The sequence below is a fragment of the Bos indicus genome, chromosome X (genome assembly GCF_029378745.1).
Source record: "Bos indicus isolate NIAB-ARS_2022 breed Sahiwal x Tharparkar chromosome X, NIAB-ARS_B.indTharparkar_mat_pri_1.0, whole genome shotgun sequence".
Classification (NCBI taxonomy): domain Eukaryota; kingdom Metazoa; phylum Chordata; class Mammalia; order Artiodactyla; family Bovidae; genus Bos; species Bos indicus.
The window spans coordinates 120,871,510-120,893,882 of NC_091789.1; the positions used below are offsets into that span (position 1 = coordinate 120,871,510).

At 40.7% G+C, this 22,373-nt stretch overlaps 1 protein-coding gene across 1 annotated transcript; it reads left to right on the forward strand.

Moving 5' to 3' along the window:
- The first annotated feature begins 275 nt into the window (after positions 1–275).
- TASL (TLR adaptor interacting with endolysosomal SLC15A4) lies at positions 276–14,033 on the forward strand. The gene is made up of 2 exons (XM_070784072.1): positions 276–415; positions 11,842–14,033. Exon 2 carries the CDS (start codon positions 11,843–11,845, stop codon positions 12,743–12,745), a length of 903 nt encoding a protein of 300 aa, XP_070640173.1. The 5' UTR covers positions 276–415; position 11,842; the 3' UTR covers positions 12,746–14,033.
- Positions 14,034–22,373: the final 8,340 nt, after the last annotated feature.

Genomic DNA, 22,373 nt, shown 5'->3' on the forward strand with positions numbered 1-22,373 from the left:
CAGGGAATTTGTTAGAGGAATACATTTATGTTTAGAGGGTTCTTACATAACATGTAGCAATAAACTACTTTAACAAGAGGCAGTTTCATAGATAGGTTTCATTTTTCAAAAAGGGGAAGAAACACCATTCTGTGGCTTGATGTGGGTTTGTCAGTTATTGCCTCCCCCGTTCTTGGGACTTCCCACCCTTCTTTAGCACAAATCAGACTTGAGCAAAAACAACTTTTTCCATAGGATCAGTTATAAAAAGAATGGCAAGGGCAATGAACAGCTTAGTTTATTGGTTTTATCAGGGAAAGTAGACTCACCAAAGGCTTGCGAACATTTCTGGTCAAAGCACTGGCTGGCTTATTCATCTCTATATGGTCAATCGTGGTATTTCTGCAGGACCAAAGGCACGGACTGGTTAGTGAAGGTAAGCAAAGGAGGCAACAAATCCTATGACTGTGAACTCTATCTGTCATTTCTCTCTCACCCTTTCTTCACACTTTATCAGCAGAACTCAGTTCCAATCTCATGACATCTAAAATGCTTTTCTCATTTACCAGATCAGAAGTGAGTGGGAATGTAAGCAAGCATTCAATGGAGTTAGACAATGAAGAGAAATTAAGCCAAACACTGCACTTCTCTTACCTCATGGTCACATTTTGGACATTTCTAAAACTATTTTACTTAAAATTTTGACTGATCTGATCAAGTATTTGTTATGTCATTTCTTCAGTCCCTGTTTGCTAATTTCTACATAGGTTTAGCATCTGCATTTTTTAAAGAAGGCCTAAAAACCTAAGCAGAATTTTGCAGGGACAGCACAATTCGAATTTGGTCACAGGAATGTAGTTTTAGAGATGAATACAATGACAATAAATTCCAATTTGACTCTCAATTATTCGCTGGATGAAGTTGTGATAAGTGTTTTTCTGTGTGGCAGGATATACGCAAAGTAAATGTGATTGACAGTGATGAGGCTTTTCAAATTGCCATCTGGGTGATTTGGGAAAAGTCTCCCTGTTGGTATTAAAGACAGTACATGCACAAGTACTTTTGCTTGAATTTTGCTTGAATTATCTTTAGATCTGCTCATTCTTTTTTTGAGCACATCTATATGTGCTTGAATATAAACTTGGTTTGACCAGAATATTCACACTCATATTTTTAGACCCTTTTTTTGCGTACGTCAGTTGTAAGAAGCTCGTGTTTCCGAGCTTGAGAAGCTTTCTGGAGGAGTAGAGAGTATTTCAAATTTTTGCAAAACATTCATATTATAATGGTAATTTGGGAGATCTACACATGTGAGCTAATTTTATTATTTCAGAGCAAAGTGATGTTTTCAATAGTTATTTCAAGTTACTAGAACATTTCCAACCACAGACCTAATGATTATCTTAGATATGTAAGATATTGTCTCTCTGAGCTCTTCATAGGCACAATAGAATGTAAATTTCCCTTCATTAACTAACTGTAGTTACTTTCCTTCCAATTTTTTTTGCAAAGTTTCAATCCTATTGAAAAATGGAAAAAAACTACTTCAATGAACAAACATTTCTATCAATGAACACATGTTCAATAGTGCAATGCACACACGTTTCTAGTAATCACTTGTAGCATTTCATCACATTTATTTTTTCTCCTGCTATGTCTCTCTCTCTCTCTGTATATATACATAAACACACACATACACAGGTTGTTTTTTTTTTTTTTTTCTAAATTATTTGAAAGTATATTGTTGATTTCAGGACAGTACCCTCAAATTTTTGACCCATATCTCCTAAGAAAAAGAATAATCTTCTACATGACTATAATGATAAGGAAATTTAATCTTAATATAATACTATTATCTAATAGTAGATCCATATTCAAATTTCTCTAATTATCCACGTGTCCTCTAGAGAGTTTTTATTTTTTAATTCAGGATTCAGTCTTGCATTGCATTTGGTTGATATGCTTACAATTAAATAAATGTTAATGGTAATAGCCATAATTAACAATATAATTAAGAATTATAACACCAAGGAAATTTAGTATCAATTCTATCATGATTACTTTTCTTATTTTTTAGTCCTTTCATTGGTATCAAAATACTTTTAAAGTAATTCAAAGTGATTATAAGCTTTCATTTTTCTGTTTGTGAGACATAAAGACAGGATATGAAGAAAAATCCAAACTATGACAAAAATATATTTACTAATATATCTGCATTAAAATTTATATTTTCTGAAATAAGGAAATTTATATCCAGATAAAGTCCTTGGAAGTAGCTGTTTCCTTTGTTCATAAGGATCTAAGTAGAACTGAACAGAAAATTATTTACTTGTTGATGTTAATATGGAAAACAGAGGCCTTTTGACTTATGATTATTTTAGCCATCAAATTAGACTTTTGGAAACTAACTCATTAAGTAAGAATCACTTCATGTTTGACAGAAGAATTGGTAATCCAAATTATATGTTTTATAACAGGAAATGAAACAAAGTAAGGAATATTTTAGAGCCTCCATCAACAAACGCCACAGAATATGAAATAACAGGGACATAAACCAAGGTGTATGATTAAGTGAATGGTTATTTTCAGCTCTTAAGAACATGTTACTTTCAAAGATAAGAGTCAGGAAAATGCAGGAGATCTAAAGAAACACCTTGTTTTGGGTAAAGTTCTTGTATTATTCGCTGGAAAAAAACTAATGTAACATAGATTTAGTTACATTATTATAACTAGATTAAGAACAAAATAATATTCAAGTTTTTCAATGATAACCTTTCAGTGGTTTATTTGCAAGTCCTCCAAATCAAGATCTTTAAAAAACATAGATTGGAATGAAAGGATCTAAAATTAAGATTATAGGGGAAATACAGAGATGAAGAGATGAAACAGAGTATTTTGGGGATGGAGGCATTATGAAAAAATAACATTTCTGGTATATCACCTACATATAATCTTAACAAGACAGCTTGCTTCACTATAAATATGAGGCAAAAATAAATGTGCTCATCTGATCGGAAAATTTTAAAAAGTAATAGTGTATTGAAGAATAACAGTGGAAACAGTTAATTTTAGACACTGATGGTGAGAGAATAAATTGGCCCAAGCTACTTGAAAGACAATTCTGCTTCTCCAAATCTGACCTGGGGAAACATTCCTGGAGGCACTGAAGTGACTGCACATAGTCAATAAGCAAGAAAAACCTCCATGTCTACTATGAGAAATTATTTGCTAACATAAGTTGTGCCTGTTATTTTCCATGAAAAGGCAGACCTATATAAGCAGGCATTGCTGACAAGTGGGAACTAAACTGCACCCCAACTAGCTAGGTTCAAGATCATCTATGAAACAGACAATAACATTTTCCTGTCCCTATTTCTGTGACGTTACATACCGTGATGCCCTGAGGCAGTCCCATCCAGTGCCTCCATTTTCGTGTGGCTATTGAGGTCTTCTCTGCACTGTCTCAACCACCTAGCTTCTCAGAAGTCTTAGTTCTCATACATGCAAACTGTCTTTTCAAGGACAGGATCTCTTCTGCCACCGTATCATCCCCCAATACCCCCACTTCCTACCAATCCTCCATCTTCCTGCTTTTCTTTTGCTATTGCCAGTTACTCCATTTAAAGGACTGTCTCAATGATTTATTTCACTGTTCAAGGTAGCAGCTGGATTTTGCTAAGGTTCTGTGCAATCCTGATAAATATATTGGGGTAGGAGAGACAAGAACTTAGAATTTCTTTCTAATTTAGGGGCAAGGATTTTAAATGGATGGCCAGGGACTCTGGAATGTTGAGATATGAGACTTGATGGGAGGTGGTGCAATGGGGATGGATAGGGAAACAGGGCTCTTGGACAGAGGAAGAAGGGCATGAATGCCTGGGTTGGGCATGGGATGTGAATGAACTGGGAGGAGTCCAGCATGGCTGGCGTCCTGGGTCCTGTGAGAACAGGCAGAGATTGAGATGAAGAAGGCAGATAAGAACCTCGTATCATGAGGGCCTAACATGTGTGGACTTTATCCTGGAGGTAATGGGGAGCTGTTGATATTTACACAGGGTATCTGTAATATTAAATTACCCTGTGGTTGTAAAATTAAGGGCAAGGCAATGCTAGGCTACAGAAGTGGGAATAGTTAAGGAAAGTGTCCATATAGTTAGATTAAAAGAGCAGACGAATGTGGATGAACCTAGAGGCTGTCATATAGAGTGAAGTTAGAAAGAGAAAAACAAATATTGTAAATCAATGCACATATATGAATCTAGAAAGATGGTACTGATGAACCTATTTGCAGGGTAGGAATAGAGGCACAGATATAGAAAACAGATATGTAGACATGGCGGGGTAAGGAGAAGGTGGGATGAATTGAGAGAGTAGCATTGACATATATACACTGTGTGTGTGTGTCCAACTCTTTGTGACCCCAAGGACTGTTGCCCGCTAGGCTCCTCTACCATGTATAAAATAGATGGCTAGTGGGAAGCTGCTGTATAGCACAGGGAGCTCAGCTCAATGCCCTGTGATGACCTAGAGGGGTGGGAAGCAGGGGGTGGGGGCAGGGAGGGAGGCTCAAGAGGGAGGGGATATATGTATACATATAGCTGATTCATGCTGTTGTACAGCAGAAACCAAATACTACATTGTAAAGCAATTATTCTCCAAGTTAAAAAAATTTAAATAAATTTTTTTTTAGAAAGAGCATAGTAGAAATTATTTCTATATCTCAAAGACATATGAACACTGATACACAACTGAGTCAAACATGTAGCCCTGTGGGGTGGGCACTGGCTGTATTCTTATCTTTTCTTTCTATATTTCACTGCATCTTCCTTCCCTTACTTGTCAAGGGTTGTTATTACATAAGAGTCAGGACTGGTACTCTTTTCCTGGAAGGAATAATTGCTTGTCATGACTGTGTAATATTAACTGTTCTCAACTAGGCATTAGTTAATGTTTTAAGAATAGATCATACACTTTGGGGTTAGAAAATCTGAACTTGAATCTTGCCTCTACTACTTACTTGCTTTGTGATCTGGGGAAGGTCATTTGTCCTATCTTAATCTTAGTTTTCTCATTTGGAAAACCTGGATAATGATAACATTTAACAGTGCAGTGCTATTGGAAGATTAGGGGTAATGGTTGGAAAGCACTCAACACAACTTTGATTATTATTGGGTCCTATCCCAGTTACTGCACCTGCTTTTCGATTTAGGTCAAGTATAGGCAAGCCATAACCTGTGGGTCAAATTGGCCCTTTGTCTGTTTTTGTAAATAAAGTTTTACTGGAACACAGCCACACCCATTTGTTTACATGCTGTCTCCCACTGCTATCCTGCTATGATGGCCGAGTTGAGTGGTTGTGACAGACACCTAAAATATTTAATATTCGGCCATTTACAAAAAAAGTTTTCTGAACCCTAAGTTGGATTTTTCCAAAAATTTCCTCTTACCAATTTCTTCCCTCGTTAGTTTTTCTGTTTAAATCCATGCTTGTGTTGTTTGAATGTAAATTAAAAGTATGTCTATGTACAGAGTTATAATGACAGTTTTCTGAAAAGTGTTAATATAGAAGGAAGAATTCATATTACAATTTCTTCTGATATCCAAGTAAATGATTTAACAATGTGCTGCACTTCAGTACATATTTCTAAGTTGTGAATTTGCACAGCAGGTTAATTTTGGTATTCCCCTGTCTGGTAATGATTAATGGAGGCTAAATTTGTCTAGAACATCTCATCTGCAAATGTCCTTGAAAGTCTTTTCCTTCACACTTCAAAAATTTTTTTGCTTTTTATTTTGTATTGGAGTAGAGCCGATGAACAATGTTGTGACAGTTTCTGGGGAACAGTGAAGGGACTCAGCCATACATACACATGTATCCATTTTCCCTCAAACTCTTACTCAGTCATGGAAAATTCCAGATGTATCTCTGTTTCTATCTTCTCTGTGATGAGAAATAAAAATTCAATTGATAAAATATCTTTGTACAATTGAAATAATACACTGACTTAAGTTTTACCATCTCAGATAAAATTAAGTCAAATATTCATTTGAAGTACATCTTTTTAATAACTTTGAAGAGTGAGGTCTTCTAAAAATTTTGTAATTACTGAAGTTTATTAAGAAAAATGCCAACAATTAATCAAAATGAACCCAAATAACTCTCTGTTTTAAAATTTTAAGATGTCATGATACATAGTAATATTTTAATTCTAGTGGTACATTAAAAGGTTTTTATAAAGTTCAAATGAGTTAACATATGTATAATTTGGGTGTTTCACACATTACTCTCCACAGCTTGAGAAAAATCTTGCAAAAGCTGCTCTAGCATGCGCTCTGCTGCCCTCTGCTGCTCATTTTCAGAAATGGATTTTGATTTTGAGTTAATACCTCGGGCTTCCTGATGGCTAAGCGGTAAAGAATCTGCCTGCAATGCAGAAGATGTAGGAGACACAGGTTCGATCCCTGGGTCAGAAAGACCCCTTGGAGGAGGGCATGGCAACCCACTCGAGTATTATGGCCTGGAGGATCCCATGGACAGAGGAGCCTGGTGGGCTACAGCCCATAGGGTCACAAAGAGTCAGACATGACTGAAGCATGCACGCATGCAATGCTTACCTCACTTATTTTCTTCTCTTAATATAGTCAAAAGCCCATGCAATATTAAAGTTTGAGGGGATTCTATAATTTAATCCCACATTCTCAATTTACAGATAAGTTGAGTCTCTGAGAGGTTAAGTGACATGCAAGCGTGAGCTCTGTTTTCTTTCCTTTTTTTGTCCATGCTGTGCAGCTTGTGGGATCTTAGCTCCCAACCAGGGACTGAACCCAGGTCCTCTGCAGTGGAAGCGTGGAGTTCTAACCACTGGACTACCAGGGGATTCTAGCGGGCTCTGTTTTCTGACTGATCAGCATTTGAATGCCTGCTGGTTATGGACATAGTACTTAATTTCGATACATAGAAAATGAGGATAATAGTACCTACATCTTTGAATTTTTGTGGGGATTCATTGATTTAGTACATAAAAGGCACTTAGAACAGTGTCTGGGTTGTAGCTAGTATAAATGCTAGCCCTGTTATAGACCTGCCATTAACTAGACTAAAACCACAGCAAGATCAGAACTAGAATTCTAGTCTCTTGACTACCAGTTCAATAGTATTTTTTTTGGCCTTAATGAGTCCGCATAGCAACCAAATTTTACCTTCCAATGTCCAATGTGGATTTTTAGAATGTGACCTGCTCATGTTGGAAGTTCTTGTAGTTTCTGTGACACTATCGACACTGCAGAGCTTATTTTGGCTCATTCCTCCTTGTACTGTTCAAGGCAGGTTCCCCACAGAAATTATTACCCATACAAGCTGCTCAAGCATCTAGATAGAAAATCCTGCAGCCCACACTTGGGAGATGCTGTCACTGTTGACTGACAGTAACCCTTCTAATGAGTTCCCTGCTTGAATCTCCAGTGCACAGTTAGACACCTGCACTCACTTACCAAGAGTCTGACTCAAGAGGAACTGAAGTAAACCTATCAGCTTCTTTCCTGGCTCTGTCTCCTGATCTCTCCATTTTGGTCAATGCTGGTGTCAACTGTCAGCGTGCCTAGACACAGTTACGTCTTCTCCTTCACTGCCAAGTCCAGGGGTTATGGCCTCTCAAGTTCATTGCTTCTCTTCCTTTTCTGCTTCCTTCTTCCTGGCTCCTGCCCCTAAACAGCTCAGGTGGGCATGAATCCAGCAGCCCCTAACCTGGGTCATGGACTCCAGTTTCATTCTGCTGACATTCATCTTGCCCTTTATTCATAGATCAAATCATGCCTTGAAAAACCTCGGTTACCTTCCAGAGGTTTGTATTGCCTTCAGCATAAACTTAAAGTCCTCAGCCTTGCATGTCTCAATATTACCTCCCTGACGTTTTCTCTCACTCCTTTCTCATAGGAATTTGTTCATTTAGGCATGGGTGTCTCTGTCCCTTGGTATTACGACACATTTTCTGCTTTTCCTTCATTGGTCCTACCACTGTACTGGTCTGCCTTGGGCCCTATGTTAGGGCTCTTATTCTACCAGAATTAAGGTATCAACAAAGCTCTCAGCCCATGACAAATAGGGCAAAGAGGCTTTTATGTGTGTGTTAGTTGCTCAGTCACGTCTGACTCTTTGTGACCCCCATGGCCTAGCCCACCAGGCTCCTCTGTCCATGGGATTTTCCACGCAAGAATACTGGAGTGGTTTGCCATGCCCTTCTCCAGGGGATCTTCCTGACTAAGGGATCGAACCCAGGTCTTGGCCATTACTCAAAACAAAATCCATTTCCTTCACTACTGTGAACGAGCAGAGGTTATCTGGAGAACTTATACACATCAGCCACATAAAGTGAGAGAAGAATCCACTATGATTTTTTAATATGAAAAGAAATGTGATAAACAGGTGATTTGGGATAATGGCTGAATGGGAACAAGGGGAACTCAAGAATGATTTTGCATTATCACCTTCACTATCTTCTAAGTCTGTGCTGTCCAATATCTTAGCCATGTGGTATTTTTAGTTTCAATTAAATGAAGTTAATTAGTTAGTGAAATTCAGTTTCATTAGCCACATTTCAAGGGCTTAATAGTCACATATGGCTGTTAATATTTTGGACAGCACATATGTAGATCAATCTATCATCCCAGAAAGTTCTGTTGGACTGCACTGGTCTAGATTTTTCATTTGCTTCTCTAAGTCATCCACCCCTGATCTACTGCTTTCCAGTTTCTAAAGTATAACTGCTCTAGTCTCTTCTCTTGTTCTCCCTTTTCTCATGTATTATATTTAAAAAATCATTTATTGTTGTTTTAGTGAAGTTTGGAGGGGGAGAAAGAATACAGGTATATGTCTAATCCATTATTTTTCTTAAAAATCTTTGCTTTTCTTTCCCTCAGTGTGATCCTGCTTTTGGGCTCACATTCTAAGTAATCACAGTCACTTCAGGGGTCCCTCTGGCTTGGGCTTGCCTCTGAATTCCAGCTTGCTTCCATAAAGCCATAGCATCAGCTGAGGATGCTGGGGGTGGACGGGAGGTGGCACGGTGGGGACATTTCTGGCTGTTGTTATGTAGTCACATGGGCATCCATGGTAAGTTCTCATCATTCACCTGGCCCCTGGTTAACATTCTATAACTATCATGTCTGCAATCTGCCCATCCCCAGTGGAGGTTTTCGCCAGGTTTGCAGGCTCTGGGCAGCATGCTGGTACCTAAGCAGACTTCACAAGGCAGCCTTAGGCCAGTCCACCTGGGCATTCCATTTGGTTGGTTTTCCCCCTGCTCCTCAGGTTCTACATGGGGGTTAAGGCACAGGCCTCATCTACTCAGGGCTCCCCCAATCTATCTGGCACCATCCTGTTTCCCTCCACAGGGATTCCATCCACTGAGTCTATTGTTGATATGTCAATATGATGCCCTAAATCATTTGGTAGTGGCTTAGTTCCTAAGTTGTGTTCAACTCTTGCAATCTCATGTACTGTAGCCCACCTCTATCCATGGATTTCCCAGAGAAGAATACTGGAGTGGGTTGCCATTTCCTTCTCCAGTGGATCTTTCCGACCCAGGGATCGAACCCGGGTCTCCTGCATTGCAGGCAGACTCTTTACCACTGAGCCACTTGGCTCAGTGATCAAGCCGCCAGTCATTTAGGGTTCTGGATTCTGAAGTGTAAAAGCTCAGGTTATGGAATCTCAAAACTCATTTCTCTAAAACTATGATTTCTGCTAAGACTTTCTAAAGATTCTTTAGCAACTCAAAAGCTGGGAGATGTGGTTTTGTTCTGGTTTTCCACAATGATAGTCTTAGGTCCTGAAGGCAGAAGGCCCCACTTGCAATCTGGGTGGGGTGAAGTGGGAGGGTCGTGAGGTAACTGCATCACTAGGAAGCCTTAGGATAAACTTTCTTGCTGTGTTAATTATCTTCTCATGTATAGAAGATTTGCCTTTTCACCTGGATGTTCAGTTTGTTAAGAACAGAACCACACAAGTTTTTTTGGAAAGAATATTTTCTTACTGTTATAAGTGCGTCTAGCATACAAGAATCACTTCATGGATGTGTTGAAGACCTTTAACTTTGTAGCTTCATGGTACATGACAGTGTCTGGAATACAGTAAACATTTAAATCATTAATAAATCTTCTGAACATATTTTGGAATAGTTCCTCCCAAAAGAAATAAACATTGAAAACATTGGTGGTAGTGGTTTAGTCGCTAAGTCATGCCCAGCTCTTTTTGACCCCATGGACTGTAGCCCATCAGACTCTTCTGTGCATGAGATTTCCAAGCAAGAATACTGGAGTGGGTTGCCATTTCCTTTTCCATGGCATCTTCCCACTCAGGGCTAGATCCCACATCTCCTCCTTGGCAGGCGGATTCTTTATCACTGAGCCACCAGGGAAGCCCACTAAGTATATTACATTCATAATACTAACTTTATACAATTAAAACATTAACTTGGAAAAATAACTTCATGACTATAAAAGAGATACTAAAATTAAAAAAAAAAAAAGAATCCTTAGGGTTAAGATAATCCTTTTCTAAAATGACTTGTCAATTTCAGGCTCAAATTAATGGGTCTGTTTTAGAAGCCCAGCCCTTGAGGCCAAAGCAGGTCAGTTCTCTTTGCTCTTGTCTGTTGCTCCATTGTCAAGAGTGTCTTTTTTGGAAAATGCAGCTGTGGATTTCCGCCCTACTCTGCTGCTGCTGTTAAGTCACTCAGTCACGTCTGACTCTTTGCGACCCCACGGACTGTAGCCTGCCAGGCTCCTCTGTCCATGGGATTTCCCAGGCAAGGATACTGGAGTGGGTTGCCATTTCCTTCTCCAGGGGATCTTTTCAACCCAGGAATCTAATCTGGGTTTCCTGCATTGGCAGGTGGATTCTTTACCACTGAGCCACTTGGGAAGCCCACAGCCTATTCTAGTCACCTTAGAATCAGTGACAGCTGCTAACAGTGGGAGGAGAGGGGCAGGTAGAGGAAAAGCTCACAGTAAGAAAAGTTCCTTGGTAACTGGGGTAGAGGTAAACACGTCAGTCAGACACAGGAACATTTCCAGGACATACTGTAAAAACTAGGACTGAGAGAGCAAGAAAGCCATCCTGGGCAGCAAAGGGAGACGAAGGCTTCATGGTCCATCATGACAGGTTGACAGTGAATCAATTTCTTACCCTGCCATTGCTGTTCATTATTTAATTCAAGTTAAGGATCCTTTGATTTCCTCCTCAAGGCAAACAACTGCGCTAGCTCCCAAGAATAAAATACGATGATGAGTAAGATATAGCTCTCATTTTCAGTAGAATCTGCCACCAATTCCCTCATTTTTTCACAACCCACTAGTGACGCTGCTTCCCCAGTTTGCGGCTACTCAATCACTCTCCGTTTCCTTCAGGGCAGAAGGCAGATGCCCTTGCCTGACTCCCAAGGCCCTTTAGGATTCAATTTCAGTCGACAACCCCAGCCCTCTCTGCTTAGGCTCAGTGTCTTATATATGCCATGTAAGGCCATCTCATCAATTTCTTATAACTCTGTGACTAGGGATGGAACTCCTAGGCTTCAGTTTATCTGAAATGCCACCTTCTCTGGGACATAGCCTGTCATCTCTCCTCCTTCACCCCAGGTTGTTACTCAGAAACTTGTTGAAGGAGGGAACTGTGTCCATTTCATCTTTATACCTCCAGCACACGTCAGTGCTCTGGTACCACAGCAGGCACAGAATGAGCAAGAGCTTGGGGAATGAATGAAATCAACTTATTTATTGCCCTTTACTTTTTTGATAGCACAGCTGCCCATTTATGAGACTCCAATCTTCTTTTCCCCCATTGTAACTCACACACTGTCTTTCCAGAATGCTGTCAGAAGGCTATCTCAGTGGACTTGCATACCGGAATGACATCCAGTGGAGTTATCCGTCTTCTAATGAGCAAGTGGCTGAGGAAAAGGAAGAGGAGATGGAAGCCACAGCAGCTGCAAGTCTTTCCTATTCCTCCGTGGATGAAACACAAGTCCAAAATCTCTATGTGAGCTGCAAATCCTCTGGCAAGGTCATTTCTTCAGTGTATTCAAGAGAGAGCCAACATAGTAGAAATCCGAGAATTACAGTGCTGCAAACAAACCCCAATCCTGTGTATGAAAGCCCAAACTTGGCTGCAGTTGAACTATACAGAGACACCAGCAGAGAGACCTACTTGGTCCCACCTTCCTGCAAGAGTATCTGCAAGAATTACAATGACTTACAGATTGCAGGGGGCCAGGTGATGGCCATTAATTCAGCGACAACTGATTTCCCCTCTGAGGGTAGTTTTCAATATGGTCCTTTGCTGAAATCATCTGAGATTCCTTTGTCCATGGAGGATTCCATGTTCACTCAGCCCAGCGACTTGCCACCCACCCCTATCCAGCGGTATTCATCGTACTGGAGGATAACCAGCATCAAAGAGAAAAACAGCCTACAAATGCAGAAGCCTATTTCGAATGCGGTGCTGAATGAATACCTGGAGCAGAAGCTGGTGGAGTTGTATAAGCAGTACTTTATGGACACTGGGTTTCATGACAGTTCACCTACCCAGATTCTGGCATCTGAACTCATCATGACAAACGTGGACCAAATTAGTATTCAAGTCTCTATAGAGAAGAACCTGGAGATCTCGAAAGCCAGGGATATCGTCATTAATCGCCTATTACAGTATGGGTCAACCGAAATCAGCACGCCGAGTCTCCATATTTCTCAGTATAGCAACGTGAATCCATAGAGAGGGTGCTTCCATTGCTCTTTCTCAACTACTCAAATCCTAAGCAACAAGTATTCATTTATTCTGAGAATGTGCAGGAAGGGGTTGGCAAGGGGTAGAGAACAAAAGGTTGGTTGCAGGTCAGGTATGGATTAAGAGGAAATCTCATAATATTACACGTGAAGGAATGTGGGGAGAGGAGCTATAATGACTTCCAAGTGAGGGCTGTACAGCAACAAAGAAAAAATAAAAATGATCAAAAAAGAAGGTATGATTCATATAAGGGAATACAGAAAAGGAAAAAGAAGAAAAACCAAGTAAGGATGCACACAATGTATGGAGAGTCCTTAAAAAACTAGGAATAAAACCACCATATGACCCAGCAATCCCACTCCTAGGCATGTACCCTGAGTAAACCAAAATTAAAAAAGACACATGTATCCCAATGTTCATTGCAGCACTATTTACAATAGCTAGAACATAGAAGCAACTTAGATGTCCATTGACAGATGAATAGATAAAGAAGTTATGGTACATATAAACAATGGAATATTACTCAGCCATAAAAAGGAACACATTTGAGTCAGTTCTAATGAGGTAGATGAACCTAGAGCCTATTATACAGAGTGAAGTGAGTCAGAAAAAGAAAGATAAATATCATATATTAACGCATATATATGGAATCTATAAAGACGGTACCAAGGAATTTATTTGCAGGGCAGCAATGGAGAAACAGACATAGAGAACAGACTTATGGACACGGGGAGAGGGGAGGTGAGGGTTAGATATATGGAGAGAGTAACATGGAAACTTACATCACCATATGTAAAATAGATATCCAGTGGCAATTTGCTGTATGTCTCAGTGAACTCAAACAGGGGCTCTGTATCAACCTAGAGGGGAGGGATGGGGAGGGAAATGGGAGGGAAGGTCAAGAGGGAGGAGACATATATATACCAATGGCTGATTCATGTTGATACTCGGCAGAAAACAACAAAATTCTGTAAAGAAATTATCCTTGAATTAAAATAAATAAATAAATAAATTTAAAAAAGAAGAATGGACACCATGGCAAAACTAAAAGCCAAAGGTTTCAGGGTAGGGGGTTAAGAATATGTTTGTCACCCAAGTAAAATCCTCCAAGTTGTTTCTTCTTGAGGGGAATGGACCACTGAAGGCTGCTACATTTGGGTAGAAAGACAGGTTCAAACAGTTTTCAAAAAATACATTTGTATCTATTTTCCCTATCCTGTACCAGATCATTTAAAAATATATTCTTTATAAAGATGAAAATAGTAGCAAATTGCAATTGTGCTTTTATTTTTTAATGATTACTTAGCTACGACCTCAAATACAGCCACACAAATCTAATTCTGTTTACTGGGGGGATGAAGTTTTCTAAACTGAAAAATACCACATAGTGAATATTAAACTACTGCTTTGTTTTGCCGTGTTTGATTTTCTTGGTGGTAGTAAGCTTGAAAAGGAATTATGCATCTTATTTTTCCCATTTTTCTCTTCTTTTTCTACATGCTCTCTTGTCCCTTCTGGAGCCAGGAAGGGGTTTTTGTATTCTCTTACAAGCTCTAGGATCTCATGGTGTCAAATTCTGTAAATGCATGCAGTAGAATGGTAGCTTCATGAGAGTCCCACTGCTCCACTTAATTCCTCTAGTTCAAGGATTTGCAAATACTGACTCATTGGCCAAATCTAGCCTGCCACCTGTTTCTTTTATTGAGAGGGCTTCCCCGGTGGCTCAGTGGTAAAGAATCTATCAATGCAGGAGACATGCATTCGATCCCTGGGTTGGGAAGATGCCCTGGAGGAGGGCATGGCAACCCACTCCAGTATTCTGGCCTGGAGAATCCCACTGGACAGAGGAGCCTGGTAGGCTACAGTCCATGGGGTCCCAAAGAGTCAGACACAACGTATCGATTAAACAACAGCACCAACAACAATCTGCATATAACACATTAGTTTCACATGCACAACATGATTTGCTATTTGCATATTATGAAATGATGACCACAATACACCTAGTTACATGCTTTGAACTCCCATGAGCTAAGAATTTTTTCAGCCATTTTAAAATAAAAGGAAGAATATTTTATGACACGAGAATTATGATATTCAAATTCAGTGTCCATTAAACAAGGCTTCATTGGGGCAAAGCCATATCTATTCATTTCTGTATTCTTTTTTTTTTTTTTTCATTTCTGTATTCTTTATGGCTGCTTTCACACTAGAAAGGCAAAGCTCAGTAAATGTCATGGAGAACATGTGGTCAACCGAAGCCCAAAACACTATCTTTCCTTCCACAAAAGAAGTTTGCCTACCCTGCTCCACAGCAGTGCCCTGACCATACAACGGGTGATTGAGTTAATTCAGCTGCCTTGAGGAGCGTGACTCTGATATGGAGACTGGTGAGCAAGTTTATGGCGGGCTGTTGGGAACAACCTCTGTGAGGGAATGATGAAAGCCAAAGAGGTTTCCATAGATGCCTCAGCCACTTAAGGGAGCTCTGTGGTTGGGGTGGGCCTTCGGCAAAAACCATCACAATATTGTAAAGTAATTATCCTCCAATTAAAATTAAAAATGTACTGTGCTTAGTCACTCAATCGTGTCTGACTCTTTGGAACCCCATGGACTGTAGCTCGCCAGGCTCCTCTGTCCATGGGACTACCCAGGTAAGAATACTGGAGTGGGTAGCCATTCCCTTCTCCAGGGGATCTTCCCAATCCAGGGATCAAACCCAGGTCTCCCACATTCCAGGAGGATTCTTTACCAGGGAATAAAATAAATAAATAAATTAAAAAATGGAGGGAGGTTCAAGAGGGAGGGAACATGTATACCTATGGCTGATTCACGTTGAGGTTTGACAGAAAAGGACAAAATTCTGTATGCCAATTACCCATCAATTAAAAAATAAGTAAGTTTTTAAAAATAGTAAACAACAAGGATCTACTGTATAGCAGAGGAACTCTACTCAATATTCTGTAATAACCTATATGGAAAAGAACCTGAAAAAGAATTGATATATGTATATGTATACCCGAATCACTTTGCTGTATATTTGAAACTAAAACAACATTGTAAATTAACTATACTCCAATATAAAATAAAATTTTTTCAAAAACTAAAAAAAAAAAAAAAAATTTCTCCCGCTTGACCAGCAGGGGGTCGCAATGGTAGCTGAAGTAATTCAGAGTCAAATTTCTCAAGGGGAATCAGCTGTGAGCCTTCAGAAGCCAAACTCCTGGCAGCTCCTGGGAGAATGAGTTCCTCAGTCAGGAGGAGGAATGTGAAGCACAACAGCATCCTCTGCATTTTCCCAGTATTTGTAGAGTGAATTTTCTTTTTTAACAACATGTGGTATCATGTAAAAAAATCTGGTTTTGAAATAATAATTCAGAAATGTTATTCAGTGTTTTAAATAAATAATAGCCACTATGCATGAATTCGGAGAAGGCAATGGCACCCCACTCCAGTACTCTTGCCTGGAAAATCCCATGGACAGAGGAGCCTGTTAGGCTGCAATCCATGGGGTCGCTAAGAGTCGGACAGGACTGAGCGACTTCACTTTCACTTTTCACTTTCATGCATTGGAGAAGGAAATGGCAACCCACTCCAGTGTTCTTGCCTGGAGAATCCCAGGGACGGGGGAGCCTGGTGGGCTGCCGTCTATGGGGTCGCACAGAGTCGGACATGACTGAAGTGACTTAGCATAGCATGCATTAATTAGGCTTCCCTCCGGGTAAAGGATCCACCCACCAATGTGGGATACCTGGGTTCAATCCCTGGGTTGGGAAGATCCCCTGGAGAAAGGAATGGCTACCCACTCCAGTATTCTGGCCTGGAGAATGCCATGGAGAGAGGAGCCTGGTGGGCTAGTCCATAGGGTCACAAGAGTCACAAATGACTTAGCGACTAAACAACAAAAACAACAATGCATTAATTGCTTGCCATGGTGCCTGGCACCATGTTAGGCATTTTCTATGAATTTTATATAATTATCATAATAACGTCATGAGAGAGTATGCCTATTATTCCTCCACCCGTGCCTTTTTTTTTTTTTTTTTTAAACACTGAGCTGGGCTTAGGGCAGGTAAGTAATTTGTCCAAGGGCACACAGGGAGTAATGAAACTAGATTTGAATACACTTCCATTTAAATGTAAAGTCCTGGTTCTTTTTCTAAGAAAAATTCTTCATTTTTGTTTGACTGAATCAGGTCTTTATTGTGGCACGTGGGATCTTTTGTTGTGGAGTGTAGGCTCAGTAGTTGTGGTGCACCGGCTTAGTTGCCCCATGGCACGTGGGATCCCAGTTCCCCAACCAAGGATCGAACCCATGTCTCCTGCATTGTGGACCAACAGGGAAGTCCCTAAAGTACTGGTTCTTAACTACTACCACCTATTCTTTTGTTGACCACCATCAGTTCAGTTCAGTTGCTCAGTCGTGTCCGACTCTTTGCGACCCCATGGGCTGCAGCACACCAGGCCTCCCTGTCCATCACCAACTCCCGGAATTTACTCAAACTCATGTCAAACCACCATCTGTCTCATTAAAGACTGGTTATCTACTCCAAGGAAAAAATAACTAACTTCTTTACCATTATGTTACTTCTTTTCTTTATAGTGTTCTGTTTTGTAGTATTTACTTGCCTCTCTTCCTGTCTGCAAATTGGAAGTTTTGGTTTATTCATTTGCTCCTCCATGTCCCAAGCAATACTTGCACACAGTAGGTAGCTGATTCATACATGTCAAGTGATAAACAAGTTTTACTGTGTTAGATACCACATCTGATGGCTGAATCGAAAGATCTATCAGTCTGAAAACTAGGTAATTTTGACTAGAAAAAAGCGCTATTCAGAGTTCCTCCTCAAGAAGAAAACTGAATAAGTGAGCTTAATTTCTTATAGCAGCTTAGTAAATGGTACAATAAAAACATGTTATAGTAATATCACACATGTTTACTCTTTTGACAATTTGAGAAGTGACTTGTTACAAAGCAGACGTTCATTCTTTTTCAAATAAGCACTTATTTGATGCTGCTTTTTGGGGAACACTGTGTACTGATATGAAACATGCAGGGAAGACACGTGTGTGCATGTGTACAAACACAGAGGATTCGACCCCTTCTCTGTCACCTTGTTATGCTGGAGGGACCTGGCAAATAAGTAAGGATCAAGTAACAAAGCTGCTTGCTTAAGCAAGAACTTGGCAAAGTGGTACCAACAGGAAGGAATACAGCAATCAATGATTGCAACTCAAGTGTGGTAAGTGCTGCAAAGGAGATGTGCTCAGAGGTGCTGGACAGTGTAGGGGCCCAGGGCAGGCAAATACTCCAAAGGGGAAGTGATGGTTTAAATTACTTTTGAAGAACAAGATAGGGTGGAGGTAGATGGATGGAAAGGGTGTTCTAAGCGGAGGTATGAGACTGTCTGGAACTACAGTAAATGGCTGAAACCAGAGCTGAATGAATGAACAAATGAGCAGCATATTAACTACTCTTTGACACTGTAACAAATGACCACAAAATTCAGAGCTTAAAACAACACAAACTTGTCTTACAGTTATATATGCCAGAAGTCCAAAATCATTCTGGTTGGGTTAAAATCAACTTCTTGGTTGGTCTGCCTTCCTTCTGGAGGTTCTAGAAGAAAACTGGTTTTCTAACTCTTTGGAGCTCCTAGAGGCCATCCCTGTTCCTCAGCTCCTGACTGCACTGTTCTAACTTCTGCAGCCAGCATCACACCTCTGTCTCTCACACTAAGCCTCCTGCCTTGCTTTTATAAGGACCTTTATGAATAAATTGGCCCTACCTACATAATTGAGGCTAATGCATTCAGCCAATACAAACAGGCAATTGTGTGTATTAACAATAAGACGTCTGAGTTTTGCTAACCTAAGGTTTGACATTCAACAGATATAATTTGGATTATTTCCTTTTTCTATTATATTGTCCATACTGAAAACCATCTGTCACGTTTTATCTGCTCACACTTTAAATTCAACTAAATTCAACAAATATTTACTGAGCATCAACTGTTATATAAAATGAGATTCACAGTCCCTATATAAACAGCTCCTTTATGATGTAGTACCAAACCTTTTAAGCAAGGCACACTGAGTGTAGTAAGAATTGTGCAATGACTATTTAAGGCATATTGAATCATTTTTCTTTTGATTTATACCAATTCAGTGGCTGCTGTTATTGTTTAGTTGCTAAGACAAGTTCGACTCTTTTACAGCCCCATGGACTGTAGCCCACCAGGCTCCTCTGTCCACAAGATTTCCCAGACAAGAATACTGGGGACTTCCCTGGCTGTCCAGTGGTTAAGACTCTCACTTCCACTGCAGGCAAGAATACTGGAGTGGGTTGCTGTTTCCTTCTCCAGAGGATCTTCCCAACCCAGGGATCAAACCCACATCTCACAGGCAGATTCTTTACCACTGAGCCACCAGGGAAGCCCGCCCTTGCTTATCTCTATCTCCTTAGTTTTGGACTCTCAGGCATTATTACAGGGCTATGACTAGACCCTTCTTTACTAAGCACTCTGGGAAGTAAGGGAAGGGGTAGAGGTGGGGTACCTTCAGTATGGACTTTAATAATCAGCCCTGGCTTGATTTGACCTTGACTTGGCCTTAATCTCAGGGCTTCCCAGGTGGCACAGTGGTAAAGAATCCACCTGCAAATGTAGGAGACACAGCAGACGCGGGTTTGATCCCTGGGTCAGAAGATCCCCTGGAGGAGGGCATGGCAGCCCATTCCAGCATTCTTACCTGGAGAATCCCATGGACTGAGGAGCCTGGCGGGTCACAAGGAGTCATACACAATTAAGCAACTGAACACATACACATACTCTGGCCTTAATCTCACTACCCATTTGGTACTGAAACCTCTCCCCTCCTTCCCACAGCCCTTATTTGTGTCTTTCTGTGTCCAATATCTTGGCAGGGACAACTCCAATATTGAAAGGAATGAGGTCAAGTAGAGTCTTTCAACATTTCTCTGGAGACCTGTAGAGAATACTTGTTAAAGTTGTTTCTGTGATTCACTAACTTTGGGGATTGGGAGGATGGGAAAAAGAAGACAAGTGAGTTTTACAAATTTACATGGTAAAGGTTTTACAAATTTTCTTTTGCACGCTATAGTTAATTTTTTTTTCCTCTTGAAAAATTGAGGTGAAGATCAAGGTTCAGGAAGTGAATAGTTCAGCTCAAACTGCAAGATGAATTCAAACATATTTTGTACTGTCAGTATATCCCTGTCAGAAGAATGTTCTGACTTACCTGATTATTTTAAGTGAGAGAAAGCACGTGGTTGGAAGAAGAATAAAAAGTGGTCTTTGGGTTATAGAAAAACAAGAACCTTGATGTGCATTTTGAGAACCTCCCTACAACAACACCACCCCCATGCTACACATACATTGGGAGGTAGCATGGCTTGAAAGAGGACTAGCCTTGTGGCAGATGGGACCACAGAAAGCCGTGAAAAAAGATTCCTGGGTTCCATTGGCAACCTAGAAGCAGTGGACAGCTGGGAATCTGAAGAGGCCATGTAGACGAAGCAGTGATTCTTTTGGCAATGACCTGTGATAACCTGTGTCCAGTGATGGCCGATAGTCTATAACTTGGAGGTCAGACATAAACTCCCCATTTGCCCCTCTACCATTCCTTGACATTGTGTAAGACTCCAGAACTGTGGTACAACCCTGGAAGGATTAGAGAAGCCAAAAGCCAAGAATGACTGATGTTTCCTGCCATCATGGAAAAATGGAAGTTTAGATTCAGAGATTCAGGTTGTTGTTGTTGTTGTTTTTAAAGAAAGCACAAGTGTGCATGAGAGACAGAGAGAGAGAGATGGGGTGGGTGTGAGATGGGGTGGGGTGTGGGGAGAGATGTGGGGGTAAGAGAGAGAGAAAAAATTACTTATTATACACCTGAGTTGGTGGGGAAGTTGGAGTTATAACTGACTCCTACTCCTCAGCTGTGTCCTACGAAGAAGTAACCTAGATGGAAATCTCCAACTTTCTAAAGTAACAGCACTAAGGAGAGGGACCAGTGAGAAGCTAGGTTTAGTGCTAGTCCAGTGGATGTGAACTAAGGGGAGGAGGCAATGGAAATAGGGAAATTTCCTCCCTCTCTTCCTTTATCTCCCTCTTTTTCTTCTTTCCCTTTTGTTCCTGCCTTTAATTTTCTCTCTCTTCCCCACCTTCCCCATCTTTCCCCTTCCTTCCTCTCCAGTGCAGGGGTGCACCAGATTTTAAATCACACCCAGAATTCTAATCACAAGGAGGCCTGGGAAATGTAGTTTTTGCTTTCAAGCCACTGCAGAACACAAGGAGGGTGGAATGGATGTTGAATGCCAAGCCATTATCCCATCACACGAATTAAAATCCAGGCCTGGGGAACTGCACGGTATTGCTAATGAGAAGATACTGCATAGTGAACAGTGTCCACTGTCCTCCCTTAGGTCTCCTGTGATCCTTTCTTTTTTGGCCACACCACATGCCTTTCAGGATACCTCAGTTCCCTGACCAGGGATTGAACTCTGGCCACAGCAGTGAAAAATCCAGAATTCTAACCATTGGTCCACCAGGGAACTCCCATCCTGTGATCTTTTTCACTGCTCTGTATATCCCTCTGCCAGCTTCAATGTCCTTTGCCTTCAACCTCCTTCTTACTCCCTAGTTGGAGGACTGCCATTGGGCTCCCAAAGTCTGCCCACAGGCACAGAGTTGGAATTGCTTAGGCATTTATATAACCCTGTGGTGGCCTCTTATGAACTGAATATTTGTGTCCCTACCCCTCCAAATTCATTTGTTGAAATCCTAATCCCCAAAGAGGTGGGACTTTGGGGAGGTGACTAGGTCATGAGGATGGAGCCCTCATGAATGGGATTAGCACCGTTATAACAGAAGCCTCAGAAAGTTCCCCTGACCTTTTTGCCCTATGAGCATACAGCCAGCAGGCAGCCATCCATGAACCAGGAAGAGGACTCTCATTAGACACCAAATCTACTGACACCTTGATGGTGGACTTCCCAACCTCTAGAACTCTGAGAATTAAGTGTTTGCTGTTTTACCCACCCAGACTATGACAGTTTTGGTATAGCAGACGAAACAAAGACATGACCCTTAGCCAACAACAGCTGAAGAAGGCACTAGTATGAAAGCCCAGCCCTCTCATGTTTACCTGGGATGAACTCTCAGGTACTATGCCTCAGAGCTGCCTTGAAGGATCAGGCTGCAGCTGTCCTCCTAAGGGTTTTCCCTGAAAATGAAAACCTGTCATGCTTTTCCTATTTCCTTATCCTGCTATTCTGTTCCTACTCATTTTCCTTTTTACAAGTTTATTCCAAGAGCACTTCCTTTATACATCACTAGCATACAGATCTTTCCCTCAGGGTATGCTTCTATGGAACTGAACCCCGAAATGTCCCATTCACCATTAAAGATCAGTCCCTGTCTGTGTAGATCAAATTCTCACCAGAGAGAAAGTAGAATCCATTTACTTCATGCTCATGAGATGGTAGGAAGAGTAGGTGAGATGGATATGGGGAGCAGATGGTCAGTTATCCATCCTGTTCTCCCTTATCTAACCTTGGACTTTAGAATAAGAAGCTACAGTGAATACTGGAGGTTAA